Genomic DNA, 23,016 nt, shown 5'->3' with positions numbered 1-23,016 from the left:
CCAGCATATGGGACCGGCGCCCTACCCACTGAGCCACAGGTGCCACCCTGCAATTTTTTTTTTTTTAATTTTTACCATAACACACAGTTACCATTTGTTCAATTTTAACTACATGCCAAGTTTTTGTATATGCATATGTATATATGTATAAATGGCTGTATGTATGTGTGTTGTGTGTGTTTGTGTGTGCATACTCTAATCCTAGAATCATTGCAACAACCCAGCCAGATAGGAGTAATGTAGTCTTCCCATTTTATTAATGACGAAACTAAGAATTGAAGAGGTGAAGTGACATGCCCCAGGACCACGCAGCTATAAGTGACTCAAAGTCTCTCTGACTCTACTTCACCAGGCTTACTTTAGAAATGAAGCTTATTATCTCCAAAAAACATAAAAGGGCAAATCCTCAAGAATTAGATAAACCAGTTTATGCTGAATATCACCTGCCTAATGAAGGAACTAACTGGACAATAGAACAGAATGTCATTAATTTCAAGTGATATAGGAATATGGTTGCTAGATAAACAATTTTTAGAAATTTCACTATATTTCATGACTGGAAGTTAGGTGCCGTTTATTTAATCTTAGGGACGATATAATTTTATCTGGTACTAATTTTTGTTGTGTTACTTGGACAAACATATCAGGTATGTGTGTTATTTTGTTACACTCATCAATTGGATAGTGGTCCAGTCAGGACTTTGAGGATATCCATCCCCCAAATAACTTACATTGTAGCAGTTAAGTAATTTCTCATCATCCACCCTTCTTTCACCTTAGTGGTACTAATTTTATCTGGTAGAAAAAACTATGGAGCTAATGGATCAATGAATAGAATTGGATCTTTTCCATAATCACACTATGTCCTCAGAAATAATGAAACACAAACTTGAGAAACACAGGCCTTCGACCACAAATATCAAAAGAGAGAACATGAGGAGAAAGTGTGTTGGAAAGCCCTCTTTGCTGCCAGGCTATCTCAATTAAATAGTTCATTTCTTTTTTTTTGTTGTTGAGACAGGGTCCCACCCTATGCCCCTGAGCAGAGTGCAGTGGGCGTGGTAGCTCACTGCAACCTCAGACTTGCGCCCGGCTAAATAGTTCATTTCTAATGTTTGGAGAACTACTAAGAGGTACTCATAAAAAAAAAATAGGAATGAAGAAATAAGGTAAACTTTGAAATAGCACATAATAAAATGGTGCAGAGAAATGGGGGTGAGAACTGTAAAATCACTGGGGAGAATCTACCTTGACTCCCAGGCCATGGGTCCAGGAACATAACCTGTAGATTGTGTTTACCAAAACCAACAAGAAAGCAAAAACTGGGCAACCACGGGGGCTGGCCAGATCCCCAGCCCCACCTCAATCACCAGGACTGGGAGTGAGTTCACCAGCTCACCTGGTATGGGACCAAGAAATGACTACCTCTTTAAAAGTTCCTCCCACTTTCCACTAATCCCCAAGAGTGTGGGCTCAGAAACCGTTTTCTCTTTCCAACTACCCAGACAACTTGAACAAGACTTGGACATACAGAGGAAAGGAAGACAGACAAAAGGTAGAAAAAGAAGAAAGAGGTGATATTATGAAGGGCTCAGAGGGAGGAGAGTGGGATTGGTAAACAGGGAGGGGACAAGCTACAGTTTTGTAGCACCCATGGCTGGAATGAGAAAGGCACACAGCACAGGCAGAGGCTCATTTGTTTCTGACAATCGTGGATCATGATTTTATCATGCAAATCTATGATTTTTGTCTAAAAAAGAAAAAATGGGAAAAATAGTGGTAGAGCCTAAAGATAGTGTCAGGAACATGAAAGGGTGAAGAAATGTGATTTGCTTGGAAGGAAATGGAAATTAGGGGTGGAAGCCAAGGGGAAGAAGTTGTTTTTAGGTAAGGGCTTGACTTTTCTTTTTGAATGAAAAGAATATTTTTAGGGAAAGAAAGAGGGTGACTACCCAGCATGCTGAACTTTGTTTCTCATCAAATCTGTGTCAGAGTAGAGAGAAAATAGAAATGCACGTGTCTGTGTGTGTGTGTGTCTGTGTGTACGTGGACACTCACATGTCCACGTGTATGTATATGCTTGGGTGGGCAGATATATGTATATATGTATTTTAGTTGTGAATCTTCTTTTCTTTCACCTGGATACTTTCTTTGGCAGAGAGAAAATAGCTAAAAGCAAAAAAGATAAATATATATGCTGATCATTAGACTCTTAATTTTGGAAAGCTAACTGAAAACCAAATGCTTCTTTGTTCAGAAAAAAAAGGAACATTTCTTTTTAGAAATTAGAAAAAAATGCAAAATGTAGTTATAGATTACTCAAAGAAATTCCAAACTGTGTTTTTCTTGGATGTAAAAGTCAAGTTTTCAATTAAACCGAAGACTGAAACTAAAATAAATACGTAAGTAGGTAAATAAGTAAGCTGTCAGCATTCCTGTTCCTGGACATGTTCCCTAGGCCTTTGCACAGGCAATCATGGGGAAGAGAGTCGCCATCATCGGAGCAGGTGTCAGTGGCTTGGCCTCCATCAGGAGCTGTGTGGAAGAGGGGCTGGAGCCTACCTGCTTTGAGAGGAGCAATGACATCGGGGGCCTGTGGAAATTCTCCGTAAGTAGGGCATCATTGCAATAGATGGGAAATGAGGTGGAAAGTGAATTGGGAATTGTACAAGAAAATGCTTCTTGAACAAGGCTTCCAAACCTACTCCCACAGCAGTTAGGTTTGGAATCCACAGAGCACAGCATAAGGAGGAAAGCATCCTTTTTGCAAGCATCCTTTTGGTTGGATCCTTTTCATACAAGTTGGAAAGCATCCTTTTTGCAAGTGGGAAGTAAATTAGACAATGAGTTTAGCAGGCCTCTGTGTACAGAATTCGCCTCTGATAAATCATTAATGACAAGAGCCAATAAGGACACAAAATGTGTGGCCCATAGTGGTTAACTTTATGCCATTATAATTGAATGAGTTACTTATTTAATAATCAAATGGTGGGGCGGTGCCTGTGGCTCAGTCAGTAAGGCACCGGACCCATATACCAAGGGTGGCGGGTTCAAACCCGGCCCCGGCTGAACTGCAACCAAAAAATAGCTGGGCGTCGTAGTCCCAGCTACTCGGGAGGCTGAGGCAAGAGAATCACTTAAGCCCAGGAGTTGGAGGTTGCTGTGAGCTGTGTGATGCCATGGCACTCTACCGAGGGCCATAAAGTGAAACTCTGTCTCTACAAAAAAAAAAATCAAATGTTTTCTCATCCTTTTTTGAAGTTAGCAAAGGTCTTCTTAGTGATTCAGATCACAGAGTTTAAAGTTTCAGGTGTTAATTTTGCTCTTATGAAACCACATAAGGGAGAGACCTGCAAAAAGAACCAAGAATAGAACGTAGTGCTTTGAAGTTCTTCAATTCCCCTTCGTTTCTGTGGATATATAATAAAGGCTCTATCAGCAAACACGCATGTCTGCACTAGTTCAATCACTTCGTGCATTGCTGGACTACAGCAGGTGTGAGAACTTCCCTGTGCTCTCCGTTCCATCAATATCTCTACACTGTTGGACCACGCCGGTCCCATCAGTCTTATTTTTCTTCTCATAAGTCCATTAACATGTATGCAAATTAAGGGAGATACTCTAAAATAGGATGATTTTAAGCTACTATTTCCTCCTCATGTGCACAATCAGTATTAAATTATATGCCTCGGGCGGCGCCTGTGGCTCAAGGAGTAGGGCGCCGGTCCCATATGCCGGAGGTGGCAGGTTCAAACCTAGCCCCGGCCAAAAACCAAAAAAAAAAAAAAAAAAAAAATTATATGCCTCAATAAAAACCTGCATTTAATGAAACAGTATCTGTAAAGCTCTTGAAACATTATAAAGACATGAGCTATTATTCTTACTAATATAGACATGTTGTATACTGTAAAGAACTCCGGAAACCACCTAGCACTTTATACAATGTTGTGGACCCTAGGGTATGTTATTGGAATGGCTGACAGGGCTTCAAATTAGCATATTGAAGACCCTTAGGGCCGTATCATTGAGCACATTTTAAGAATTTTTATTTATTTATTTATTTATTGTGATAGCAGATCAATTTTAATGCTAGCACCTGAAGCTATACAAGGGAATGCTTTATAAACTTCATGGGACTGTTGTACACATTCAATAAAGTGACAACTGTGCAATATCAGTATCTGAGAATCAGGAACATACTTTTGAATTGTTTAAACACAATCCACAGAATTAAAAGCAAAATCAGAAGCCATCCACAGTTATACTAATTGTCAATTAAAAGCTTTACACACAGCGGCACCCATGCTTAATGGGTAGGGCACCTGCCACATACAATCAGGCTGGCAGGTTCGAATCCAGCCTGGGCCAGCTAAACAACAATGACAACTGCAACAACAAAAAAAAGCCAGGCATTGTGGCAGGCACCTGTCGTTCCAGCTACTTGTGAGGCTAAGACAAGAGAATCACTAAAGCCCAAACATTTGAGGTTGCTGTGAGCTATGATGCCAAGGCACTCTACTCAGGGTGACATAGTGAGACTCTGTCTCAAAAAATAATAATAATAATAAAAAGGCACCTCTGGCTCAGTGGGTAGGGTGCCGGCCCCATATAACGAGGGTGGCAGGTTCAAACCCGGCCCCAGCCAAATTGCAACAAAAACAACAAAAAATAGCCAGGTGTTGTGGAGGGCGCTTGTAGTCCCAGCTACTTGGGAGGCTGAGGCAGGAGAGTTGTCTAAGCCCAGGAGTTGGAAGTTGCTGTAAGTTGTGTGACGCCATGGCACTCTACCAAGGGTGATAAAGTGAGACTCTGTCTCTACAAAAAAAAAAGATTTACACACTTAATACTTGATGTAATAGTCAATATCTAGTAAGGGATATTGAAAGTGATTTCAGAGTCCATCCTGTTGTACTCTAGTGGGGAGGTTTCTTGATTAGATACGTGACTGGCCAAAGGTGGGTACAACCAGGACCAGACCAGTAAGTAAAAGTTCTACCACAGTTGCTGTAGTTTGGGGGGGGGGGCGGTTGTCAGTTAAAAGTGAAGAGTGAGAACTAAATATATATCTTTACATAAACACAAGGTATGCTGTGAAAGCATATTTGCTTACAAACATATGAAAATACTTGCTAACTAGTTTGATAAGAAAATAATGTATAAAAGTATATAGCAAAAACATTAATCATCTCTGACCCTGGAAAGATCAATTTCATATTTTATATTACATGAAACAAAAAGTTTATCCAGAAATACTTGAAAAGGAAGACAGACAGATATTACTCATTTTTACCCAGAGCATGACTATGGAAAGAGTTAAATTTAAAAAATCAAGTACACTGAAACATCTAAGTCCAGAATAAGTCCAAATGTTTGGCCATAAAGAATATTATCATCTTCAAGAATAGGAGTAATAACAAAGATTTTTATCACCAGTATTTATTCTATAAATACAAAAGGCATTTTGGTATTTTGGCCACTGGAAAACAAAATCTGTAGCATCAGTAAAGGTCTGAGTTGTCTCACTTGGGTAGATTCAATTCACCAAATTTAAGGTTAACTAAAGTTGCCACTGAATTTTTTTTTTTTTTTTTTTTGTAGAGACAGAGTCTCACTTTATGGCCCTTGGTAGAGTGCCGTGGCCTCACACAGCTCACAGCAACCTCCAACTCCTGGGCTTAAGTGATTCTCCTACCTCAGCCTCCCGAATAGCTGGGACTACAGGCGCCTGCCACAACGCCCGGCTATTTTTTGGTTGCAGTTCGGCTGGGGCCGGGTTTGAACCCGCCACCCTCGGTATATGGGGCCGGCGCCCTACCAACTGAGCCACAGGAGCCGCCGGCCACTGAAATTTTTAAAGACAGGCAAAAATTCACATTTAAAAAAAAAATCCATATATGTCTATTTAGAATAAAAGTAGTCAGTATGATTCCAGAAGTTAAAAATTATTTCACAACCTGAGGCTTCAGCCTGGCAGACAGCTTAAGTTCCAAAACTGATTCATCTCCATTAAAATGTAAATGCTTTAAAAAAGAATGTGTTTGTCCTATATAGACATATTTAAAAGGAATCAGGTAATCTTTGAAGCAGCCTTAATGATTCCTTTAAACCTGCGTGGAAATGGCCATTGTACTAGCTTCACGGATGGGATTAGCCAGCTACTTGATCTAAGGCTAATAAGGTGAACATTTGTCTAAGGCTAAAAAGGAGCCAACATGATGTAAACTGTAAAGAGGAGAAGATGAGGGCTTTTGGTAGCTAAAACTTGAGGGCTTCTAGACAATGACATAATGGCAGCCTTTCTTGTCTTTTTCTTTCCGCGTTGGTTCTGGTGAAGGAGGACATTCCCGCTCTTGAAATTTCCTTCTAACCTGGACAAGTTCATGGAAAGCTTGATCTACATTGATCCTAATCTTTGCTGATGCCTCCATTTATGTTACCTTAAGCTGTAGAGCTAACTGCTGTCCTTCTTCCTGTGTTACCTGTCTTTGATGACCCAGGTCTGCTTTATTACCAATTAAAATCACTGGAAATTCATCCCGATCCTTTACTCTGAGAATCTGTCTTTGAAACTTATAGATTTCTAAAACTGCCTTTATTTGTGACTGAGAAGACCAACAGGAAACCCTCCCCAATCCTCATATACTGTTCTTTCATGGCTCCAAACTCTTCTTGTCCTGCTGTATCTAAACTATCTAGCCGGGCTGCTCTGTCATCTATCACACACGCTTGGTGTAAGAATCTTCAGTGGCTGGATCATAATCCGTTACAAAATAGGACTGGATGAATGGGTGGCCACCTTGCCCATGCCGCCCATGCCAACCACCCCGAGCCTGTACTTTGTCTGACCCTGTGTATATTGGAGGATATGCAAAGGTTATATGTAAATACTACAATCCATTTTATTTAAGAGACTTGAGCATCCCAGATGTTGATATCCAGGGGATAGAGGGAATACAGGGGAACCAGTCCCCCACAGACACCAAGGAATGATTGTGATTACTTGGAACTGACCCCAAAAAGGATAAGTATTTTTTTCTTTCTTTTTTTTTACCAATTATCTTCCATTTCAAAATGTACATTCACAGGACCATGCAGAGGAGGGCAGGGCAAGCATTTACCAATCAGTCTTTACCAATTCTTCCAAAGAGATGATGTGTTTCCCAGACTTTCCATATCCTGATGACTTTCCCAACTTTATGCACAACAGCAAGATCCAGGAATATATCACTGCATTTGCCAAAGAAAAGAATCTCCTGAAATACATACAATTCAAGGTAAGATGCTATCAACAAATTAGCTTTTGGCACAAGGATGAGGAAGTCCATGTCTATTATTGAATTTTCATTTGTTACTTTACACTATCCCTTTCTTGTTTGTCAACATTTTTAACAGTATGGTCTCTCTAACTCTAGATTTAGAAAATATATCTTCTTAAGAATATAAAGGAAATTTACAAAATTTGACTGTATACAGTTCTCAGGTCAAGAGGCTACTAATTTGTAAATCAATAACAAAAATGTAAAATAGCCATGAATTTGGAAATTAAAACTTCTTTTTCCTAAATAACGTACAAGTCAAAGAAGAAATTTCAATGAGAATTTAAAAATATAACTGATAATAATTTAGATTCTGTATGTCATTATTTGTGAGAAACATAAAACTATACTTTTAAGAAAATTTTAAACATAAATATATATTAGAAAGTGAAAAAGATTAAAAATTAATAAGGTAAGGAAGTTCAATAAATTGGTAAGAGAAAAGCAGAATAAACTCAAAGGACACAGAATGAAGGGGATACGAAAAAGAAACTAATGAAATAAAAAATAAGGCCTAGTAACAAAATTAAAAATTTATTCTTCAAAAATTCTAATAAAATAAACATCAGACAAATAACTGGTAATTTTAGAAAAAAATAGCAAAGGCACAAATAAGTTATATTGGAAATGAAAAGGTAGACAAAATAGATGCAAATTAAATACTATAAAAATGTTTGCAAGGTAATATTTTAAATTGGTTAACTCTTTTCTTAAAACATTTTACAAAGTTACTCAAGAAGAAGTAGAAAGCCTGAATAGTCCTTGATGATTCATAGTTCATTTGACTAGAAATTAAAAATATTCCCATAAGGAAAGTTGACACTTTCTTAGATGAGTACTTTCAAATTTGCAGTGAACAAATTATCAGTATTTTAAATACTCTTTCAGAAACTAGAAAAGGAAGTATGATTCCAAACTCCTTCTATAAAATTATAACCTTGATATCAAAAGCAGACAGGACAATGTGAAGTAGGAAATCTACAGGCCAATCTCCTTCCTGCAAACTCATGCAAAAATCCTTCCAAAATGAACTCAACAGTAGTGCCAAAGAAGATGAAATATTTGGGAGTTCATCTAACAAAGGACGTGAAAGATCTCTATAAAGAGAACTATGAAACTCTAAGAAAGGAAATAGCTAAAAATGTTAACAAATGGAAAAACATACCATGCTCATGGCTGGAAAGAATCAATATTGTTAAAATGTCTGTACTACCCAGAGCAATATATAATTTTAATGCAATTCCTATTAAAGCTCCATTGTCATATTTTAAAGATCTTGAAAAAATAATACTTCGTTTTATATGGAATCAGAAAAAACCTCGAATAGCCAAAACATTACTCAGAAATAAAAACAAAGCAGGAGGAATCACGCTAACAGACCTGAGACTGTACTATAAATCAATAGTGATCAAAACAGCATGGTACTGGCACAAAAACAGAGAAGTAGATGTCTGGAACAGAATAGAGAACCAAGAGATGAATCCAGCTACTTACCGTTATTTGATCTTTGACAAGCCAATTAAAAACATCCACTGGGGAAAAGATTCCCTATTTAACAAATGGTGCTGGGTGAACTGGCTGGCGATCTGCCAAAGACTGAAACTGGACCCACACCTTTCACCATTAACTAAAATAGACTCTCACTGGATTAAAGATTTAAACTTAAGACATGAAACTATAAAAATACTTGAAGAAAGTGCAGGGAAAACTCTTGAAGGAATCGGCCTGGGTGAAAATTTTATGAGGAGGACTCCCCTGGCAATTGAAGCAGTATCAAAAATACATTACTGGGACCTGATCAAACTAGAAAGCTTCTGCACAGCCAAGAACATAGTAAGTAAAGCAAGCAGACAGCCCTCAGAATGGGAGAAAATATTTGCAGGTTATACCTCCGATAAAGGTTTAATAACCAGAATCCACAGAGAACTCAAACATATTAGCAAGAAAAGAACAAGTGATCCCATCTCAGGGTGGGCAAAGGACTTGAAGAGAAACTTCTGTACAGAAGACAGATGCACGATCTACAAACACATGAAAAAAAAGCTCATCATCCTTAATCATCAGAGAAATGCAAATCAAAACTACTTTGAGATATCACCTAACCCCAGTAAGAGTAGCCCACATAACAAAATCCCAAAACCAGAGATGTTGGCATGGATGTGGAGAAAAGGGCACACTTATACACTGCTGGTGGGAATGCACACTAATACGTTCCTTTGGAAGGATGTTTGGAGAATACTTAAGAGATCTAAAAATAGACCTGCCATTCGATCCTATAATATACCTTTACTAGGTATATACCCAGAAGACCAAAAATCACAACATAACAAAGACATCTGTACCAGAATGTTTATTGCAGCCCAATTCATAATTGCTAAGTCATGGAAAAAGCCCAAGTGCCCATCGACCCACGAATGGACTAGCAAATTGTGGTACATGTATACCATGGAATATTATGCAGCCTTAAAGAAAGATGGAGATTTTGCCTCTTTCATGTTTACATGGATGGAGCTGGAACATATTCTTCTTAGCAAAGTATCTCAAGAATGGAAGAAAAAGTATCCAATGTACTCGGCCCTACTATGAAGCTAATTTATAGCTCTCATATGAAGGCTATAACCCAACTATAGCACAAGAATATGGTGAAAGGGCCAAGGGAGGGGAAGGGAGGGGGGAGGTTAGGGTGGAGGGAGGACAATGGGTGGGGCTACACCTACGGTGCATCTTAGAATGGGTACAGGCGAAACCTACTAAATGCAGAATACAAATGTCTACATACAATAACTAAGAAAATGCCATGAAGGCTATGTTGAACAGTTTGATGACAATATTTCAGATTGTATATGAAACCAGTACATTGTACCCCTTGATTGTACTAATGTACACAGCTATGATTTAACAATTAAAAAAAAATGAACTCAACAGAGTATTTAAAAAGACTAACTGCCTTTATTGAGTTGAGGATGTGAGAGTATTTTAACAATATGAAATATAAACATATAATTTGCTACAAAAACCTGTGGCAATCAGAAAACCATGTTTATTTAACAAATTCAAGGAGATATTAACTGAAATTCAACACTGATTTGTACTTGAAAGAAAAAAGAAAACTGTCACCACACTAAGATTTGAAGGGTATTTTCTTTATTCATCAAAACACACACAAGCACTTAAATCTGCACTGCTCAATATGGTACCATTAGCCACAAGACTGAGATGTGTCTATGTATAAAATACAAAATAAAAAATTATTTTGATTAAATATTGAAACATTAATATATCAGATAGAATTAGATTTAATTATATGTTGCTTCACTTTTTACAATGACTCCTATATTTACTTTTTATGTTAACGACTAAAAATTTAAAATTACGTACGTTGCTCAGATTATATTACTACTGGACAATGCTATGTTTGGTAGTGAAAAGTTAGAAGCATTCCCCTTGAAGTCCAGAACACATAAAAATTACTTATTTTTATTATTTATTTTCAATAATCTTAAGAAATCTAAGAAACAATATCATAAATAAAAAATAGAGGGAACGACAATAAATAAAGGAAAAGCATCATTATTATAAATTATATCTTACCTACTGACTAAACCCCAAATAATCTACAAATTACTAGACTCAATAACAATACAATAACAATAAAATATTAGGCAAGATGTTATATAAGATCAATATATAAAAATCAATTGCATTTCTATAAACCATCAACAAACAGAAATTATAATAAAAAGGTGTCATTTATAATAGGGTAACTAACAAAATAATATCAGAGTTATTCAAATGATGTGCATGATCCTATGAGTTTATAAGGGCTCATTTTATTAATATATTTCATAAGAAGTAAAAATGTTATGTATGTGTGTATTCTCCAATATATATGAAATACTACATACTAAAGTTTTGAAGAACAATTAATATCAAATGGGGGTTCTCTTTCCAATATAATCAGAAGAACTGAAAGTTATTTTTATTTTTTATTATTTTTTTTTAATTTTAAGTTAATGCAAAGGTACAGACAACCAGGTCACAATATTTGAACTTGCTAGGTAGAGTCCATCTTGTAGTTGTATCCTGCACCCCAAAGGTGTGCCATACACCCTTACGTTGTGCCCACTTAGAGGGAGCACACCAATCCTCCTCCTTTCTTTCTTTTCTCCCCCATTTCTCCCTCCCCTCACCTTGAATGGAAATGAGTTTTTCCCCCATGTGGGCGTGAATTATATCATCTACTGGCTTTATATTAGTATTGAGTACATTGGATACTTTCTTTTCCATTCTTGTGATACTTTACCAAGAAGAATGTGCTTTAACTCCATCGTTAATACAAAAGAAATAAAATCATCATTTTTATGGCTGTATAGTATTCCATGGTATACATAAACCACACTTTGTTAATCCATTCCTGAGTTGATAGGCATTTAGATTGTTTCCACTTCCTGGAATTTGTAAATTGAGCTGTGATAAACTAGTGTAAATGTCTTTATGATAAAATGATTTTTTTTCTTCTGGGTAGATCCCTAGTAGTGGGATTGTGGGGTCTGAAAGTTTTTGGTTTTTTTTTTAAAGAAGGAGCACACTAGCAGGCAGTTGTTTAGTCACGAGCTGCTCAGGAGATGGCCCAAGTAGCTTCAAAATCACCAGGGCTTTTTTCAGCAACTTAAGTTTTCATGCCCTTCCCCTGACCTACTGAACTAAAACATCTGGGAGTGTGATCCAGGAACGTGTACTTGAACAAGCTTTATAGGTGGTTCTTACACACACTAAAGTTTGAGAAAAACATGTATCCTTAAAATAGAGAAAATATTTTAAGACAATAATAACATTAAAAATGAAATGCCTACAGAGCTGTTAGAAGGTGGTAGTTACAAAAATTAGTGCCCACCAAATTATGTACTGTATTGTGGTGTGTACCTCTTGTACACTATAAACTAAATTCATTATCCTGTCTCCTAGGGGTGTCACTCCTGTACTGCAGAAAATATTAATCATGCACAGAAAGCCATGCACAGATGTATACATAACACACACACATATACATATGCATGTATACACGTATATATATATATATATATAGTCTGTGTGTGTATATTTTAAATTTAGTGTTTTGTTTTATTGAGGAGACTTTAAATTTGTAATATGTGCCTCAACAATGAATTCAGTATTTTTCCTAAGCCACTATTTTTTTCATAATACTTTTGTCAATTCTACTTGCAAGCATAGAAAATATTTCTTTCTATATTTCTCTTAGACATTTGTGTCCAGTGTAAATAAACATCCTGATTTCTCAACTACTGGCCAATGGGAAATTACCACTGAAAAAGATGGCAAAAAGGAATCAGCTGTCTTTGATGCTGTAATGGTTTGTTCTGGACATCACGTGTACCCCCACCTTCCAAAAGAATCCTTTCCAGGTAATGTCAAAATTCAAATTGCTATCTGTACATCAAGGAAGAATGAATATCTTGATGATGTCATTTTTTTCCCTCAAAGTAGAAACAAGTCAAATTAAAATATACTTCTTTTACATCTCATATATGTGGAATATTAAAATTCTATATTGTCAGTATATCCACTCACAAAACCACTTTTGTTAAAGAAGTTTGGTGGGGGTTGTTTGGGGGGGGGGGTTATTTTGAGACAGGGTCTCACCCAGTTGCCCTGGGGTCGAGTGCCTTGGCATCACAGCTCACAGCAACCTCAAAGTCTGGGGCCCAAGCCATCCTCTTGCCTCAGCCTCTCCAGTAGCTGGGACTACAGGTGCCTGACACAAGGCCCGGCTAATTTTTGTTTATTTGTTTGTTTTTAGAGATGGCCTTGCTCTTGCTCAGGCTGGTCTCTAACTTCTAAGGTCAAGCAATCCACCAGCCTTAGCCTCCCAGAGTGCTAGGATCATAGACATGAGCCACCACTGCCTCACCAGCCTTTTGGGTTTTTTTTTCTATGAAAACCAAACTGTTTCTCACTTTTCACTCAGGATTAAAAGATTTTAAAGGCAAATGCTTCCACAGCAGGGACTATAAGGAACCAGGTGCATTCAAGGGAAAGCGAGTCCTGGTGATTGGCCTGGGGAATTCCGGCTGTGATATTGCCACAGAACTGAGCCACACAGCTGAACAGGTACCACTTCCCAGTTACTCAAGGGACTATCTCTAAAGAGACAGAAACAGTTATCATTGGAAAGGTGTGACATGAAATAGGGTGGGGGAGGGTATCTGATGTGAAAACTAAGTGGTAACCTGTATAGCTCAGCTTCCCTAAGCAGCAGGTAAGGTTTTAAATCACTTAGAGCAGCGGTTCTCAACCTGTGGGTCATGACACTTTGGGGAGTCAAACGACCCTTTCACAGGGGTTGCCTAAATACATCCTGCATATCAGATATTTACATTACAATTCAAACAGTAGCAAAATTACAGTTATGAAGTAGCAATGAAAATAATTTTATGGTTGGGGGTCACCACAACATGAGGAACTGTATTAAAGGGTCACAGCATTAGGAAGATTGAGAACAACAGACTTAGAGAAAGGCAGAACATTGGCAAGGAATGATATTGTCATACAACAATCTCAAGACATTTGGAGCCTAATGTGTGTGATCAGTCTCTCTAAAACCAGATTTAGGGATAAGATTATGACTCTAAGAATCTTGGGTAAGTCCTTCATTCCCTTGAATTTCAGGTTTCTCAATGGTAAAACAGATAAAAATTGAACCTCCTTTTGGTGCTTGTTAGAGTTAAGGATTGGAATGCGATTTAAGCAATAGAAAGTAATTTATTCATCCATGCATGCATTCATTGCATGGCTATTTATTGAGAGTCTGCTATGTGCCCAGCAGTGGCTTGGGTGCTAGAATAGAACAGATATGATTCTTGCTCAGGAACAAGAGCTGCCACTGGAATGGAGGATAAACAAGTGATTCAGGAACTAAATGCTATGATTCCAGGCCTGGAGGCCCACAACGAAGGGAGAACTGAACCAGTCCTTGAAGGGTAAATATAGATCATATGATTGTCGAGGGGACAGAGACTATTCATATAAAGGAAAGTGGCATGAGCAAAATTATGAAGACAAGAGTGATCACTGCATATTTGACTATTATAGGTTCATCTTACTGGAATGGAGGTTCTTAATAGTAATAAATAATTTTTATGATACATTATGGTACTCAAATGCATCCATATAAATGAGCTTCTTTGATTGTGGGAAGAAGGTAATTGAGTTTTATTATGCCCATTTTACAGAAAAGATAATTGAGGCCCAGGAATGTCATCTGTCTTCTTGAAAACCATAGAGAAAATTAATATTTGAGCCATGAAAATGTTAAGAGGACTGAAAGCTAAGCCTTCTGATTCCAAGAACAGAGATGCTACAAGAATTAAGACAGGAAAGAGTCAAGCTATGTCATATATTTTAATGACTTGAATGTCAGGCGGACTCTGAATGTAGATTAGAGTTCTAGAAGTTAATTTGGGAGAGCTTTCAGTATTCATAGCTATGCAGGAAGGGAAGGACGCTTCCCTTTTCCTGGCTCTGAAGCTGGATGATACTTTGGCATTGTCCCACGTTGGGGTGAGGCACAGCCTTTACACATCTGCATCAACAAGTAACAAGTAACAAGTAACCCAGGCAGTGTAAGACCTTGAGTGAGGCCCCTCTGTTCAGCCAAAGCATTTCCCAAAGAATGCCAACAGCAAAGGGGTGGCTTCCAGCCCCGCTCTCAACAGCTGGGGTAATAAATCCATTCCCAAAGGGGCACGTGGGGAGCACGTCACAATGTCTGCTACACACAATCACTAAGTCTGTGGTTGAATTGGTGTTTTGTAAGGTCATCATCAGCTCCAGAAGTGGCTCCTGGGTGATGAGCCGGGTCTGGGACAATGGCTATCCTTGGGACATGCTATACGTCACTCGATTTGGAACCTTCCTCAAGAACAGCTTACCGACAGCCATCTCGGACTGGTTGTACGTGAAACAGATGAATGCCAGATTCAAACATGAGAACTATGGCTTGATGCCTTTAAATGGGTAATGCAGAGTTAAATGTGATTTGGCAGCTTGCGTCTCCCTCTGTGTCAACAATCTTTAACATGTTGCAACCCAAAACAAAATATATTAGTGGATATCAAAGGATAAAAAATTAGGAGCGATTTCCGATTTTGTAATCCTCCTTACTAGATTTCCACAGCTGGAGCATTATATAATAGCTCAGGCATTAGTCCCTAGAGTAATGATAATCGTAGTCAACATGCTTTAAGCACTTCGTACATGTCAGAGCCTCAGCAGGGTCTGTCAAGGCTCTGCTATGTCCTATCTCATTTTATCCTTACAATGACTGTGAGGAAGGCTCTATCAGTATCCCCTTCTTAGAGATAAGAAACCTGAAGATCGGTGTAGTCAATAACTTTACCAAAGTCCCACAGCAAGGAAACAGAAGCAGCATCAAAAACAAATGATCTGCTGATTCCAGAGCCCCCTCCCTTAGCCACTTGCCACGCTGTCTCTCACTTTGGTAAGTGGCGAGAGAACTTCCTCTGTCCTACACTCTCATTACCCACCCCTTAACTAGCCCTCCCACCAGGCACAGGTAGGCCACACTGCTTTCACCTTCAATCTCCTCCTCACTTTCTCCTGTAACATCCTCCAAGCCAGTCCCCTAAGACATGGCTTTGCCATGGAGGAAAAAAAAATAAGTTATGAACTATTAACATCAAAATGAATTCGTTAGTTCAACAAATATCTAAAAGCATTTGTTATGTGCCAAGTCCTATGTTAAGTCCTGTGGGTATATTACTAAACAAAACAGGCAAAAATCTCTGTCCTCCAAAACCTGGAGCCTATATTCTATGTAGTGGGGCACAGACAATTAGCAGAAGTTCACACGGTGATGTGTGCTGGGCAGAAAACGAAGCGGTCAAGGGCCATGGCAAGTGCCATCAATAGGCTTTAATGGGGGACTGAGAACGGGTGTTTATTCTGGATGTGGAAAATGCTTTGTGGAGAGGAAGAGAGTGATCACAGAGAGTGAAAATTAGGCGAGGAAATCGCAACTTCCCTTGCTTTGCAATGATGTTTCACATTGGATTTGTTCTTCAAACACCCGGCAATACTCTGTGGCTCAGGAAAAAAATCTTGGGTAGTTGTCTCTTTCTGTATCAATTTGCATGTGGGCCAATAAAATGAAGGGGACATATTCGAGTTCTAATGACTGTCTCTATTTTTCCTACAGAACCTTGAGGAAAGAGCCTGTGTTTAATGATGAGCTCCCCGCTTGCATCCTGTGTGGCACCGTGTCTGTTAAGCCTAATGTGAAGAAGTTCACAGAGACCTTGGCCATTTTTGAGGATGGGACTGTGTTTGAGGCCATCGACTGTGTCTTTTTTGCAACAGGCTATAATTATGCCTACCCTTTCCTCGATGACTCTATCATCAAAAGCAGAAACAATGAAGTCACTTTGTTTAAAGGCATCTTCCCTCCTCTACTAGAGAAGTCAACCATGGCAGTAATTGGCCTTGTTCAGTCCCTTGGGGCTGCCATCCCCACAGCTGACCTCCAAGCCCGCTGGGCAGCACGAGTAATAAAGGGTAAGTAGAAAAAGAGCTCATCAAGGGGGAAGATGAATGACAACAAGAATAATATTGGGTCTTTTTGAAAATAATTATCCTAATTACAAGGGTACCATCCAATTTCTAGAATCTATAATTCTATATTCTTTGTTGCTATGTTTTACAAGCAATTTAAAGCATATTATATCATATTATCATGTGCAATAATACAAGATATTATTAGGGGAGATTTTATGACTTATAACTTCTTACAGCTGAGAATTACCCGAGATCATTTACTAGACTTGAGAACATAGAGCTCTTTGTCATAAGTGCACACCAAATTTATAAAATTATGATTTTGAGGCTCAGTAAAATTACATTGCTTGAAAGATTAATAAGATAAGATGTTAGGGCCAGGCACAGTGGCTCACACCTGTAATCCTAGCACTCTAGGAGGCCAAGGCCAGTGGATTGCTTGAGCTCAGGAGTTCAAGACCAGCCTGAAAAAGAGCGAGATCCCATCTCTGAAAAATAGCTGGGCACTGTGGTGGGTGCCTGTAGTCCCAGCTACTGGGGAGGCTGAGGCAAAAGAATCACTTGTATCCCAAGAGTTTGAGGTTGCTGTGAGCTATGATGCCATGGCACTATACCAAGGGTGACAAAGTGAGACTCTATCTCAAAAAATAAATAAATAAATATTTCCAAGTGAATATCTAGCCAATTTTAGATATCCACGGTCATGGAAAATGTGCTTTCTGGAAAGGCATTGGTTTTTCCGCTACTATTTTCTTCCTGCCATTTGTTAGATAAGGACAAGCAATGGGGCATTCAAGACAGAAAGTCTCTAGGTATGCTAACTGGTCAATCTCTAAAATGTAAGAATACTGAGTCCTTGATTCTTAAAGAGGAAGTGACACAGCAAACTTGTCTGAGGTCTGGAAAGGCAGCAGCATCCTCCAACAGCAGGCACTAGTGTCAGGGACACAATCAGCTATGAATACAGCTATAGGGAGGGGCTGATTATACGACCAAGTATTCAGAGAGGGGATGGCATGAAATTCCACGCAGGCTTCCACTTAGGGTTCAGGCCCAGGAACTCTGGCATTAAAGGAAGAGTGGGATATTTACACTCTGCAAGGACAAGAACTGTAACTTTGGTCTCTGAAGAAAGGAAACAAGGCAATTGATATGGAATTGATGTACAAGACAGAGGCTCCATCTTAGGGTAAGTGGAGAACAGGAGAACCAGGTCGGAGGCGCTAGTTACAAGCAACCCAGGGGCAGTAGCTGGTGGACTGTCCCATTCTGTTTCTTTCCTCCCAATCTCTTTTCATGCCCAAGATCAAGACAGGTTTCCAGGATTAGAACCAGGCCCTATCTAAAAAGCTGTTTAAATGACCCGCCTTATAAAGATGGCAGAGATGAGAAATTAAGCAAGTCACTGAAGATCTGGAATAACCATATTGGGCTGGAAGTTCTAATCTCATTCAAGGTGACTCCAAGATTACCAAGGAAATCATCCTAAATTTAAATTATCTCTGGGCACTAATTCATAATTGCTAAGTCATGGAAGAAGCCCAAGTGCCCATCGACCCACGAATGGACTAGCAAATTGTGGTACATGTATACCATGGAATACTATGCAGCCTTAAAGAAAGATGGAGACTTTACCTCTTTCATGTTTACATGGATGGAGCTGGAACATATTCTTCTTAGCAAAGTATCTCAGGAATGGAAGAAAAAGTATCCAATGTACTCAGCCCTACTATGAAGCTAAATTATAGCTTTCACATGAAGACTATAACCCAACTATAGCACAAGACTATGGGGAAAGGGCCAAGGAAGGGGAAGGGAGGGGGAAGGTTTGGGTGGAGGGAGGGTAATGGGTGGGGCCATATCTATGGTGCATTGTAGAATGGGTACAGGCTATAGCGCTAATGTACACAGCTATGATTTAACAATAAAACAAAAAAAAAGGGAAAAAAGGAAAAAAACAAAAAAAATGTTTTCTTGCTATTACTACATACTATATTTTACAATAAAATAATCTATGACAAAAAAATGATCTCTGGGCACAAAAGTATACTTTGGTGTGAGTTTCAGAGAGCTCTGTAGACCTATATAAGCCTGAAATCCTGAAGCAGCTCCAACTCAGGTCTGATTTCCTGGGGCTCTCTTATGGCCTTGGTGACTTGTGGATAGTCCATATCCTCAGTTACATTCAAGAATTGTTGGCTTTCTAGAGAAAGACCTGGGACTTTAAGAAATTCTACATCTTGGGCGGCGCCTGTGGCTCAGTGAGCAGGGCACCTGCCCCATATACCGAGGGTGGTGGGCTGAGGTAAGAGAATTACCTAAGCCCAAGAGCTAGAGGTTGCTGTGAGCTGTGATGCCACAGCACTCTATCGAGGGTGACAAAGTGAGACTCTGTCTCTAAAAAAAAAAAAAAAGAAAGAAATTCTACATCTTATCTGCCAGAAATACCCCTTTTTGGCCAAAGCAGGATTTTTCCTATAAAGTTGTTTTTTCCTTAAATCTTGATAAAGTGACATTGATTCACCACTGGCTTTAATTTGTTAGATAATATTCTTAAAATATGACCACAAAATTAGAATATAGTCCCTAAAACTTATTTTAAATATCTGGTAACCAGTTTGCGAGCATAGGTATCTTGTTACCTATGATAATTAGGTAATGTTTTTTAATTATTATGACAAGTATCCATTCTGAGAAGACTAAGAATGAACTGTATGTGTCTCAGAATGCCTATTCATTTGCTCAGGATTTTATTTTGCTGGACAGTGACAGAAGACGGAAATATTAATGTGATTCATAAATCATTATTTAGGGGGCAGTTTTGGAGACTGGTCCTAGGCTAGACTCATTTAATGATTATCTGGTCTTTCCCTCTTTTTCAGGAACTTCTACTTTACCCTCTGTGAAAGATATGATGGATGATATTGATGAGAAAATGGGGAGAAAGCTTAAATGGTAAGAGCACCTATTATAATGGGGGTCTAGGATTTCCATGAAAAGTCAGAATTTGTGGATGCTTGGATCTGTTTTGATTTTGAATAGTCCTGAATGAAGCCATTAGGATGACAGCTATGAGCTACATTCTCATTCAACAAAGAATAATTAAAGACCTACCTTGCACCTGACACTGTATTAAGTCCTTTTAAGTGCAGAGTGAATAGTGCTGAGAATTTACACTATCTGGTTTTAGCGCTTCATGGCTCCTGAAATGTATTGCAGAAAGTAGATCCAGAAAGGATTAGAAACTAAAGGAGTTTGGAGCCTCAGAGACTTTTATTGTCCATCCTTCCAACCTCCTGGGCCATGGACTAGTACCAGTCCATGGGTCTGTTAGGAACCTGGCCACACTGCAGGAGTTTCACATAAGACCAACGTGAAAATTCTTTGGAAAAACAACAAAGTACAGAATAAAAGAGCATTGTTCTCTTTACTTAAAGGAGAGATAGATGTTGATTCCCACAGATAAAATATGTGTGGCGTTTTCCCTGTTCTTGTTTCTACATAGACTATGGACTTCCACTGTGGTGTTTCCTCTCCCACCTCTAGGTTTGGTAACAGCGAGACCATCCAGACGGATTACATCGTTTATATGGATGAACTTGCCTCCTTCATTGGAGCAAAGCTCAACATCCCGTGGCTTTTCCTCACAGATCCCAAATTGGCTGTGCAAGTTTTCTTTGGCCCTTGCAGCCCCTACCAGTTTAGGCTGGTGGGCCCAGGGAAGTGGTCAGGAGCCAGAGATGCCATCTTGACCCAGTGGGATCGGACATTGAAACCCATGAAGACAAGAGTTGTTGGGAGTCTTCAGAAGCCGTACTTCTTTTTCCCTTGGCTCAAGCTCCTTGCTATTCCTATTCTGTTAATTGCTGTCTTCCTTGTGTTGTTCTAATCACCATTCCCTCGAGGATTTCTGAAAGTTACTGACAATACTCAGGCAGAAACTTCCTATTTAAAAATTAAGATTTTTCACACCTCCTACTCCTTTTTAAATAAGTTCCTTTAAGAATCATGTCATGATCTAAAAAGAGCATTAATCATATCTCTTTAGGCGCCACTGACACTTGGGAATCAGAACTGTGTTCTTTATGTTTAATTTAAATCATCTCCTGAAAGTTTTTACCACGATTTCTTTTCTCCTGTAGCCAATGTTTGAAATAAACATTTCAAATCTAAACAAAGAGCAAATTAAGCAAAATAATATGATATTCCCAAGCTACCTCTACAAATCATTTGCAGTATAAAAGGGGGAGTCTGGCTACTGTATTTCATTTTTGTTTTGTGGAACAATCCTCCAGGCAAGACCTCCTGTTCCCTGGCCAAGAAGCATAGCAGCCAGACCTGGTCTATGTTGAAAATTAACACAAACTAACTCATTTTATTTATACTCTCAATAAGGAAACAAATATTCCAGAAACAAATTTAACAGCAAAACAACAACCACCACAACAGAAAGCAGCAGCAGCAGCAAGGACCAAATATGTATTTTAGCTGAAGGGGAATCTTTTTAAAAGTTAAATGTTCTGCCAAAACTGTGACCAAAGTCTAACACTGCCTGTGGAGGTTGAACTTCTCAGGTACCAGAATAAATCCAAAATATCATTTTAAAATGAACAATATTGCCTTTTGTCATCAAAATTCTGATAATTATAATTTTTAAATTTTGACAGTATAGAGCAAAGAAAACGACATGTATATCGGGAAAAGATTACATTTTCATCTAATACTTTCTTTTTTTCCGTTATTTCCTTCATATTTTTATTTTTCAAGCTGAAGTTTATCATGAGCGTTATGCACAATTTAAATCTTTCTCTTTTCCTAATTATGTATTGTAACAAAGTTAACGTTCTGCTTTTAGGCAGGGTACACTGGCTCGTGCCTGTAATCCTAGCACTCTGGGAGGCTGAGGCAGGTGGATTGCTTGAGCTCAGGAGTTCAAGATCATCCTGAGCAAGAGGAAGACCCCATCGCTACTAAAAATAGAAAAAATTAAATAAAAAATAAAAACTAACCAGGCATTGCAGCAGGTACGTGTAGTCCCAGCTACTCAGGAGGCTAAGGCAAGAGGATCGCTTAATTCCAGAAGTTTGAGATTGCTGTGAGCTATGACACCATGGCACTCTTCCCAGGGTGACAGAGTAAGACTCTGTCTTAAAAAAATAAATAAATAAATATTGATTTTAGGGTGTGAAATATTCCCAGATATTGCTAAATGAAACAAACGTTTCTTGAAAACCTGTGTCCTAAAAGGAATCAAGTAACCAAAAATTTATGCAGTTCATAGGTTTATTTCATTTGCTATTATAAATGCTAGTACACAAATAAAATTGAAAAGTAAATTGCTATAATCCAATTTCTATTATACTTTTTTGTAAGAGACTCGTGTTTCAATATGTTCCCTTCCAAAATTCATGTTGGAACTTAATCCCTGGTGTGGCAGTATGGAAGGGGGGAACTTCAAGAGCTGACTGGGTGATGAAGGCTCTGCCCCCCAAAATGGATTAATCCATTCATGGATTAATGGGTTAGCACAGGAGCAGCACTTGCTCTCACCAGATGCAGGGTATCAGCCTTGGACTTCTCAGCCTCAAACAACTCAATAGCAAAAAACCCAAATAATCGAATTTTTTAAAGGCAAATGAATTGAATGCATATCCATAAAAAAGAGAAATACAAATGGCCAAGTGGCATATGAAAAATTGTTGAATGTCACCAATCATCAGGGAAATGCCAATCAAAACCACAATGAGACAGATAACATCTCACCTCAGTTAGAATGCCTATTATCCAAAATAATAATAAAAACAACAACAACATATGCCGGTGAGGATTTGAAGTCAAAGGAACCATCATACTGTTGGTGGGAATGTAAATTAATACAACCATTATGGAAAACAGTATGCAGATTCCAAAAAAACTGAAAATAGAACTATCATATGATCCAGCAATCCTGCTACTAAGTATAAAGCCAAAGGAAAGGAAATCAGTATGATGAAGAGATATCTCCACTCTTACGTTTATTTCAACAACTATTCACAATTGCCAAATATGCATATATACACAACAGAATACTATTTACCCATAAAAAAGAACAAAATTCTATCATTTGTGG

The 23,016-nt window shown here is 38.5% G+C and overlaps 1 protein-coding gene and 1 pseudogene across 2 annotated transcripts; one reads left to right on the top strand and one right to left on the bottom strand.

Moving 5' to 3' along the window:
• The first annotated feature begins 1,427 nt into the window (after positions 1 to 1,427).
• FMO3 (flavin containing dimethylaniline monoxygenase 3) lies at positions 1,428 to 22,675 on the top strand. Of its 2 annotated transcripts, none has more exons than XM_053606785.1 (9): positions 1,428 to 1,555; positions 2,459 to 2,608; positions 7,086 to 7,274; positions 12,577 to 12,739; positions 13,303 to 13,445; positions 15,151 to 15,350; positions 16,552 to 16,907; positions 19,790 to 19,862; positions 20,454 to 22,675. In XM_053606785.1, the coding sequence occupies exons 2-9, from the start codon at positions 2,477 to 2,479 to the stop codon at positions 20,794 to 20,796; spliced, it is 1,599 nt and encodes a 532-aa protein (XP_053462760.1). In that variant the 5' UTR covers positions 1,428 to 1,555; positions 2,459 to 2,476; the 3' UTR covers positions 20,797 to 22,675. The 2 variants fall into 2 exon arrangements, with proteins under 2 accessions (XP_053462760.1, XP_053462761.1); XM_053606786.1 differs by having other exon boundaries at positions 1,428 to 1,574.
• On the bottom strand, positions 5,745 to 7,044 carry LOC128596931 (ras-related protein R-Ras2-like; annotated as a pseudogene).
• Positions 22,676 to 23,016: the final 341 nt, after the last annotated feature.

The sequence above is a fragment of the Nycticebus coucang genome, chromosome 10 (genome assembly GCF_027406575.1).
Source record: "Nycticebus coucang isolate mNycCou1 chromosome 10, mNycCou1.pri, whole genome shotgun sequence".
NCBI classification, from domain to species: Eukaryota; Metazoa; Chordata; class Mammalia; order Primates; family Lorisidae; genus Nycticebus; species Nycticebus coucang.
The sequence above is the reverse complement of the archived record's forward strand: the minus strand, read 5'-3'. Positions and strand labels throughout refer to the sequence as shown.

Excerpts from the sequence above, each read along its gene's own strand:
- FMO3 (XM_053606785.1), top strand. The coding sequence starts at position 2,477 with ATGGGGAAGAGAGTCGCCATCATCGGAGCAGGTGTCAGTGGCTTGGCC. Across the intron at positions 7,275-12,576 it reads TGAAATACATACAATTCAAG|ACATTTGTGTCCAGTGTAAA; the intron begins GTAAGATGCTAT and ends TATTTCTCTTAG. Across the intron at positions 13,446-15,150 it reads TGAGCCACACAGCTGAACAG|GTCATCATCAGCTCCAGAAG; the intron begins GTACCACTTCCC and ends GTGTTTTGTAAG.